Here is a 9,610-nt window from a genome sequence, read left to right as displayed (position 1 = left end):
AAACCTGCCTCAAATTTAAACTTGGACATCATCGCCAACTTCCATGCGTCCGCGGCTTGCCCGAATGTGCCACATCCGGCTACCCCCCCAAACGTCACCCGAGTATCTAACAGTATATTGCCATCTAGGTCGAGAACCATCAGGTATGGCCACTGTGATTGTTTTGTAGGGATCTGGCGGTACGCTTTTGACCAGTCGAAGATACCTAGCAGCAATGTACCTTTGCTACTGATCATGAACCTCGCCACCTTCGCAAAGTCGTCCCATGACGTCTTAAAATCGTCCTTGTCTACCAAGGCGTTTACCGAATTGATGTAGGTATCTCGACGTGGGAATGAGAGATCGTTGATAGGTCTCACCGACCCATCGCCGTTCACTACCGCACCCAAAGGATTCGTGCGAAAGAATCCCAGTTTCTGAAACACTTCTTCCTTCGAGAATGGGCCAAACATTTGGCCGGCCTTTAATTCGTTCGTCAAGTTCTCTCTCACTTCTTTCTCCGCTTCTTTAACTGACTCGTGGTTATTTGGGCAGAAATATCGTAACCCGTGTATTGGTTTCTCAGGTATACCCTGGTCGAAACCGTTCTTGAACCCCTCTAGGATGTAGGAGTGCGTCTCCAACAGGTCTGCGTCTCTTAGTTCTCGTCGCCATACCTCCAGCTGCATCTCACATGTCACAATTCTAGGCCAATTCTTCGGGTTTGGTCTTATCTCTATGTGTTTGACGCGTTGTTCTTTGCGACTTACGGGTAGATGCAGCTCACAAGTTGGCAGGGGGGGACGGGGGAGGTCTGGAGAGCTGCGGCAAATTCAGCAAATCAAGGAAATAGTCAGGACCTTTGGACTTTCCGGAAACTTCTCTTTTGTACTTGGTGTGTACTGATAGGTGCGTCTTATGATTCATTTCACATCTGTTGGACTACCACTCCTATGGACTTGGGACAACATACTCACTAGTATCTCGGACGGCCTCCTCTGCCATTGGACCTTCTGTTATCGTAGCGATTTGGGCTCCGACTACCACTTCTCCCCCACTTATTTTCTCTTCTATCACTTCCTCTTCCTCGGTCTCCATAGTCGGGTCTCTTGCTTGGTCCTTCTTTCTTTTCCACCCACTTCCCTTCTGCTCTCAGCTTGGCTTCCCACTGGTCGTTGGGTAACCATGACTTCCTCTTGCCACCCGAGGAACTTTCTTCCGCCTTCACCGACGTGCTCGATGCCTTCTTTGACATACCGCCCCCGTGTTTCACTCTCGGCAGGCCAGACTCCGGGTCTAAGTGATCTTTGGTACCACCCGGTGCGTATGGGTTCGATCTGAGAGCTCTTTCTCCGAAGTTATCGCACACTTGTTTCACTTCTTCTAGGATTGTCCTCTGTACTTCAGACACATTGACAATTTCTCCTCCTACGTCCGTCCTCATTACCCCTTCGCGCACTCTCTTACAGTAGCGCAGTGCTACCATCCAGCCATTCGTCTCCCGGAGCTCTACCACTATCTCCTTGTGGATTTTTAAGTTTTCAGCTAACGTAATCCAACCCGCATCCTGAATGTACCTTGAGAAAAGGGTGAAGCAGTCCAGCCAATGCTTGTACTGCATCGTTAACTCCTCCATGGGTGGGTCGCCTCCGTACATCCTCAGGTTCAAGCCGCTCTTGTTTAATTTCGACTCTGAGGGCGGTTCTGTCCCCTCCCGTGCTTGCTGATCACGAATCAGCCACAATTTGTCGAAAACTGGCAATGGGACGTATGCCTTGAAAGTTCGTAGATAGTGTGACAGTACCGGGCTCAGGGAAGGTAGGGACTTTTCCAGCTGCTTAGTCTTGTCTTTCAACATTAACCTCCCATTTTCTATCACATCCCCGTTAGACAGGATCATCCGGCCTTTGCCCGATTCCAGCATGGCCTTCGCTCTACTTGCTTCGTCCGTATTTGTTTGTGGCGTGGCAGTCGTTTCTCTCACCGGTTTGGGCTCCCCAATGGTCGCTGGTGAATGGCTCCGACGCTCGCCGTTGTACCTCCATGTTGGAGGTGGCTCTGGTTGTGCAACTACAACCCTAGGTTCCGTCACTCGTGGTTCTTGTCTCGCGCTCATCGAGAACTCGGACAGGTTTTCTTGTATCAGGCGATGAGGTGTGGTTTTTCTTTCATGTTGACGATTGGGAACGAGGGTTGGAGCTGGCGGTTCGACGTCGTTTCTCGGTGCCGGAGCATAGTGTCTAGCCGTCTCTTCGGTGATCATCTCCGTGAGTTTCGCTAGAAGGTCCGCTCCTAGCGCGTAATCTCTTCTTACATATGCATCGTCTATCCTAGCTTGTAGCATCAGGATCCGGTCGCCATGAGCTGTTACAGTTGAGAATCAACACAGTACCGTAAGTATCACAAACTCTCTTTATCGATCTCGTATACGCTTTCAGCAACACACGCTTCTAAGCAACACTCTCAGCAACACCTGCTTCGTAGCAACACCTATTAGCAGCCGGGACAGCTTGCCCTGGGTCATTCAACAGGGTCTTACGTACGTGGACTTAAGGTACTGCCACTCATATCATCTTATTCGACTTATATGTCTTTTAGTAGTGTTTTTGATATTGAAACTCGTTTGTGTTTGAAGTATCTTCCATAGGTGTATAATGAGAGGCAAGGAGGCAGTGTGTTCGATGGAAAAAAAGGGGGGGAACAACAGAAAGGAGTGGCTAAGATGGGAATGTTAAGTAAATGAACTTACTAAGATCCATGTCCCCTTCTACCAAGCTCTCCTCTTCATCTGTAGGCGTATCCTCCCTCAATCCTTTCTCCCTCCCTGCGTGTTTGTGAGGTTGCCACGTGTCATCCTCAGTCTCTGACCTGAGATCCATTTCTAGGATCGCAACATCATCTAGGTCCTCTTCCCCTTCTTCAACCACGGTTTCGAGCTGGTTCGCCGTAGGCCCACTCTGATGGTTGGCATCCGTTTGTTCGGCGAGGACTCCGCCGGTGTTACCTTCTTGACCTTCTGCTTGAGCCGTGTTGGTCTGACTGGGGCCACCTTCTGGGCCGGATGTTGATGCGTTCGCTGCTGACATCGCTCAAGTCACCCTTGCCAAATTCGCCTCTGCCATCGCTAATCTGTCCTCCATAGACTTGTCCATCTGTTCGATCTTTCTGAGCCTTGTGTTTTGTAAATATAATCTGTTAATTTTCTTGATGTCTGATATTATGATTATCCTTGCAACTTGGATTTTCCCACAGATTAAAGATTGAGATGCTTTTTAAATTTAATTTGACAAGACTACTAAGAAAGAGAGACTGTGTCGGGACTTAGATGATCTATGATCTGTTGGAGCTTGAGGGTATGAGTGGGTTCGTCTGCGGCGAAAAAGATTGCAACAGAATTTTCACAAGTATCCTGGGCACGGGCCGCAGACCCGGGTCACTCATGGCTACCCTTAGCTCCACTAAGTCCCCCTGGGCTTTCGAACCAAGGAGTGCCTCCAGGGTTCTCTCAAGGAATCCTGTATTAGCAAAACTTCAAACTTGTATCCAAAGAAAATCTTGTTGCAGGCTGGATATATATAGTTTGAAAACAAACAAACAAAAAAAAATCCTCACTTTGAGTACATGAAATTCCTCATTGGCCCCAACATAATCATCTCACAAGGTTTTTTCTTGTAAGATTTTATTTTTGAAAAAATTAATCCCAATTTTTTTTAAAAACAGTATTATAAATATTTATTAACCAACTCTTATTTCAAAAAACAAAATCAGATCCAGAAAAACCAAATAAAAAGCCTAACCCATCTAACTTTCAAAAACCCCTTCACACTTACTAAGTTTTGATGTGTCAGTGGTCACTACCACACAAGAACTGCCTCACCAACTCCAACTTCCTACAAGTTTTTTGTATGTAACTGATAAATCCTCATACAGTCAAACCTGCGCTAATGCATAAATTGGGGAGACAATTTTTGCTACACCACGGGGGCAGCCTGACCGCCGATTGGTCATCCTCGCAGGCCACCACCAGACGGTCGCTCTGTGCGGAGTGACTGACCACCAGCAGGTAGTCAGTTTGGCGACGACCAAGTGCCGAACTTTAAGTTGCCTGACAGCTCAGCACGCAGGCACCTTTGCATCGCCAAAAGTGTAGGTGTGCGCGATCTGCAGGTGGCCTGCAGACCACTTTGACCACCCGCAGGCCACCAGCTCGGAGCAGCCATTCAATTGGAACTGTCTGGATTGGAATCGGGCGGGGCACGGGCACGGGCTGCTCTGATTCAAAAATGGGCATAAATAGCATAAAGCACAGTGCATTACTAGGCGGTGGCATGATCAAGAGTGGCAGTTATTAGAAGAACAGCTTGTATATAATGATAACAAACAACAGGAATGATTGAATTACATGAAAACATTTTAAATGAAAAAGAAGATCAATATCATGGTCATCAGTGACCTCCTCACAATGATTTGTGATCTATGAGGATAAGAGTTTGGTCAGAAGATCATCAGTCTTGATGGAAAATCAACCACTTACCCAATAGATGAGTCTCTTGATGTTTGTGATTGTGCTCTCAGCCGGAATGTTTGGCTCGCGTGGGTTGCTCAGGAGTTTGATTCGCTCAAGGTTCAAGCAGGTGATCTTTGAGCTGTTCCACCTTTTTGGTCACTCGGTCCAGCTTGTTAGACAAGGTATTGTGCTGTTCAACACTGTTGTTTAGACATATTTTCTTCATCGAGCTTGTCAGAGAGATTGGCAATATCCAAGTCATTCTTTTCTGACAACCTTGCGATCACATCCAAAATCTTTTCAGTTGAAACTGAAATGCTCTTGCAAGCAGTCGCACTCGTGTCGTCGTCCTAAATAGCCAACACAAACGAGTAATCAGTAAATGATAGTCAATGAGAGTTGAACTAAAGAGAGAAGAAGAACGAGGCTGACCCCTGAACACCAGCACTGGTGTTATTAGAACTCATGGGACCCGCATTCGGGCTACCTCCATTATAAACTGTAATAAGGATGCCAGTAAAACAACCTGGATGCGTGAAAGCAAAAGATCACTTGCCTGATGAGACTCCGACACTTTGGCGAGTTGTGCTACCACGGACGGACCGACGTGTGGTGCGCCAAGAGCGTGGCAGACATAGTGTTGATTCGATCTGAATGGATAGATTGATAAATTATCATCCTGAAAGATTGAGAGAGAAAGGGTTTGAGAGAAAAAATGTTTGAAAGGGGAGTGCTAACTCATGGACGGAGTTGACAACCTATGAGGTCCCACCGCGTGTGATTGTTGAGACAACATTACAAATGAAGTTGACTGAGGTGAAGGTAATTGAGAGACCTTCAAAACTGTGAAGGTGACTGAAGACGTTGGAAATTATTTGAAAAATGACAACTCAAACTTGGAGATGGTGCTTGGGGGGGAACCAAACAAGTGGGCATTTTATCTCATGTCACCACGCGAGAAAGACCTGACCCCTGGGGGAGGACAGGGGAGGACGCAACACACAAAAAGATTGTACGCAGGGGTGAGCAAAGTCTCTCTTGCCCACGCGGTTATTTGGCTCAGCAGTCAGTTTTGTGAAGGTACCGCGGGATACTGACTGCTGACCAAAAAGGCCGCCTATGGGCTTGCAGGGTGCGCCCACAAGTCGCGCTGTAGGCTGTTTTGAGCTCACACAGGGGCGGCCGGGGGCGGCCACCATGAGGTGGCCGTTGGTCTACCCAGGGACGAGCTTCGGGTTGGATTGCAACCTGACGTTTTTCAGACTGGTTAGGACCAATTTCCGACCCAGGATCCCCCCGTGGTGTATGCATTATTGCGGGTTATGCATATAGGCATAAACCCCCATAATGCATATTTGTATGCATTTAGGCCTAAATGCATTGAAATATGCATTATGACAGGTTTTTGTTGAAATTGTGTAAGTTTATGCAATAGTACGTTTGTATTTTGCACGGGTACAAGGACAAGATATCTTTTCAACACAGAAAAAAACACCACTAGGGGTCGGTTTGACCCCATAGAGGGCTCATTGCTGCCTGATGTTGCCAAAATTGTCAACCGCGAGAGTTCTGCGGAGCAGAACCCCGAGCGTATCGACAAAATAACACATAATAAACATTAAAACCCACAACTCTATCACTCTAGTTTCAAGAGTGTACAAATTATAAAAACAAAAATACAACAATTGGAAAAAAAAACGAGAAAAGGGAAAGTAAGGGTCTTAGAAATGATGACATCATTTCAAAGACCCTAGAAACTAACCCTTAATCAAAATCCACATTATTAGAATACCAAGGGAGCAACAAACCCCAACAACTAGATCAGTTCGAGACCAGTCTAGTCGTGACAAATTATCACCAAGCAGAAACCCAGATATAAAAAGAGCTCTCTCAAAGCACTAAGAAAAGGAGAATCATCCGTTACCACTTTTACCAACTTTTAAACCCAATTAGAAACTAGAATACTTACATTTACTAAGAACCATTCTACTTCCTGCTCTCTCAAAAACTATAGTCACTCTCGAAGAAAGACCTCTTTAGAAACATATCCTTTAGACTCTTTAAGCTCTCGAACCAGTTACTCTTGTTTTCGTTTCACTTGTTTCTCTTTTATATTCCTTACTTTCAACGACCTACAGAACCGTTAAAGATCGTGTAGTACTGCCTACTTGACTAATGCTTCTATACTCCGTCCTCTTTTCGATAAAACCAAGTTTTATAGGACTACTGCTCAAGCACGCCCAAAGCTAGTTTACCTCACGGTATCCACTTTGGTAGAACTATCTGTTGATAATTTGAAACACAGATTTGTTACAATTTATACTAGTCTGAGAAACGATTCACCTATCACGAAGATTCAAAAATTAAGTGCAAAGGTTTACTCATCTTATTCCGATGCATAAAACACATTTTGTGAGTAATTATTCACCTAAGCCTGACAACTTTTAAGACTTAGGTTGACAAAAATCCTACTTGCAAAGGATTCAATCAGAGTTCAATGGAAAAACAAACACATCCTGGGGCGCTTTGTAGGTATGCATTACAGTTGCTCCAGTCTAGTCACGACCAGAGCCTGGCCCCGGCCCCGGCCCCGGGACCCAAATGTTAGGGGTCCCAGTAATACCCAAAAAAGTTTTTCGCCGAGGTTTTTTATTGGCAAAGTTTGTCTTTCTCCGTTCTACACTCATCCTTTCCACCCTTTTCCCTACATACATACATACATACATATCCCCGCTTTCCTTTCATTTATGCACTCATCATCGATATGGCCAAGAAGAGCAAAGCTTCACGATCTCAATCACGACGTTGGAAGAACATTCGCACGGCCAAACTCCGTAACATTGTGGTCATCTCCGATACGGAAGATCAACAAATCACTGTCGATTCTGATGTTCAACTCACTTTAAACAAAGCCCCTGTTCCAGAGAATTTCCCAACTCGAATTTCAAACATGAATCACCTCGACGAGTCTGATTCTGAAGTCGAGCATTCTCAAACCCCCCAGCCTCCTCATTCAGCTATACTTCAACCATCCGAGTTCTACTGGATGCCGATTGATCCTAATTATTTAACTGAGGAGGATAAGATGGATCCTTTAGACATCTCACTCTACGCTCAAGCCAATATCGCCGATTCTTCTGACGACGAAGCTTGTGATAATGAACTCGTCAATGATGCTTTATTCCCAGTTTTTACTCGCCCTTTCATTGATCCACCAACTCTCGGTAAACGCAAAACCAAGGAAGGTCTTATCCTCAAAGGCTATAAGAGGCCATGTGCTCAGATTACCTCAAATAAACTTGTACCACGAAAGATACCAAAAGAAACACGACAACAATATAAAATCAACGGAGAAAAGGCTCTCGGCAAGTCGAACAACATGCTTGACTGCTGGATTATTCATCATCCAACTCCAGCTCTTGTCACATCCCCCGGATTAACTTCATCTGATACCTTTGAAACCTTTGATAACGACAATCCTAACAATGGAAATGTCTCATCTGAATCAAATGATAACAACTTCATTGATGATCAAAATGAAAAAGAAAACGAAATTGAAATTGAAAATCAAAATGAAAATGAAATCGAAAATGAACTTGAAAATGATAGAAATGATTTGAATGTAGTTGTATCAAATACCTGGATTGAAGAATGCGTTGAACGTTATCGATCTACCAAGACCAAACTCTCGCTCCCTCAGAAAATCAGACAAGCAGCTCAGGTTCGATATAACAGCTTAGATTCAGACATCAAATTTATCGAAGATAAGTCCCGTGAAAAAGCCAAATCAGATTCACATTTCAAAGTCCCGATCTCTATCATTGAAGACCTTCGAGAATACAATTTACGACGATTTGAACTTACTATCAACGGTGAAAAAGATCCAGCTGTCACTGCTTCAATCTTAACTGCAGCCTCATCGATTCGCAGACGAGCCTCGAATCAAAAGCTTTCCACCAAACCAACCACAGGAGTCTGTCATGCGAAGAAAATCCGACAGCAAGCCGTCCATGTCTCGAAATTCAAGGAGTTGATCATTAATCAGCGAGGATTTGCCTCACACCATTCATCAATGCTTGATGATGACAAGCTTTATAACTCAATTCATTCTTGGGCGATATCTAAAAGGCCTGGAGAGGTATGTTTATTTTCATCCTCTATCGTTCTCTTTCTAATTTTTTTTCTTGAAAAAACGCTGATATGACATGATCATTTTAATTATGTATCAGCTCACCCCTCTAACACTGCTTCACCATGTCAACTCTGTGGCGCTCCCTGATCATGGCATCAAACGCACAATCTGTCTCAACACAGCCAATCAATGGCTTCATTCCTTGGGGTTTCGGGCACGCGAGTACAGTAAAGGTCTCTATTTCGACGGCCATGAACGAGCAGACGTTGTTGCATACCGCCACAAGTATCTAGATATTATAGCCGACCTTCAGAAGCGCTCTCGAGTTTATCATGGTGAAGACCTGGAGCTCTCAATTGCTCCAGATCCTATTCTTCTTCAAGACCAGAAGGAGACAATTTTTCTCTATCACAACGAGTCAACGGTGCACGCTAACGAACGTCCAAAGCGAGCCTGGGTCAAAGACAACACTCAAGAGCTGCGTAAGAAGAGCGATGGACGATTAATTCACGATTCAGATTGGATTACGCCAGCCACGAAGACTGGCCGACTGGAAATAACTTCCGAAGAAGAACACAACAGATTCCCTTTGCCTTCATTTACCGACGCTGCAGTGGTTACTTACCCTGGAAGCAAAGGTGATCCCTGGTGGGATTGTATGCAGCTAATCGAGCAAGTCCAAACACGAGCCATTCCTATCTTCGAGTATCTTTTTCCCAACGCTCAGGGCGTTTTTATCTTTGACTGTTCTTCTGCGCATGAATCTTACGGACCCTCAGCTCTCCGAGTCTCGAACATGAACCTTGGCCCTGGGGGTAAGAAATCACCTTTACGAGATACTGAGATCCCGACCGATGACCCTAGAATTCCTCTCGAAAGACAAGGACTTCCTCAGTCCATGGTCTATCCAGCTGACCATCCCAATCCAAACCTTGCTGCGAAAAGGAAAGGCATTCGATGTGTCCTAGACGAGCGCGGCTTGTGGGACCTCT

At 45.2% G+C, this 9,610-nt stretch overlaps 1 protein-coding gene across 1 annotated transcript; it reads right to left on the bottom strand.

The window, feature by feature from the left end:
- Positions 1-955: 955 nt before the first annotated feature.
- MELLADRAFT_84192 (uncharacterized protein) lies at positions 956-3,065 on the bottom strand (the record flags this gene model as incomplete). Its single annotated transcript, XM_007418809.1, has 3 exons — positions 956-2,343; positions 2,523-2,552; positions 2,729-3,065. The coding sequence occupies 3 exons, from the start codon at positions 3,063-3,065 to the stop codon at positions 956-958; spliced, it is 1,755 nt and encodes a 584-aa protein (XP_007418871.1).
- Positions 3,066-9,610: the final 6,545 nt, after the last annotated feature.

This window comes from Melampsora larici-populina (genome assembly GCF_000204055.1).
Source record: "Melampsora larici-populina 98AG31 unplaced genomic scaffold MELLAscaffold_107, whole genome shotgun sequence".
Taxonomy (NCBI): Eukaryota; Fungi; Basidiomycota; class Pucciniomycetes; order Pucciniales; family Melampsoraceae; genus Melampsora; species Melampsora laricis-populina.
Note: the sequence above shows the minus strand (reverse complement) of the source record. Positions and strands in the feature narration are given on the sequence as shown.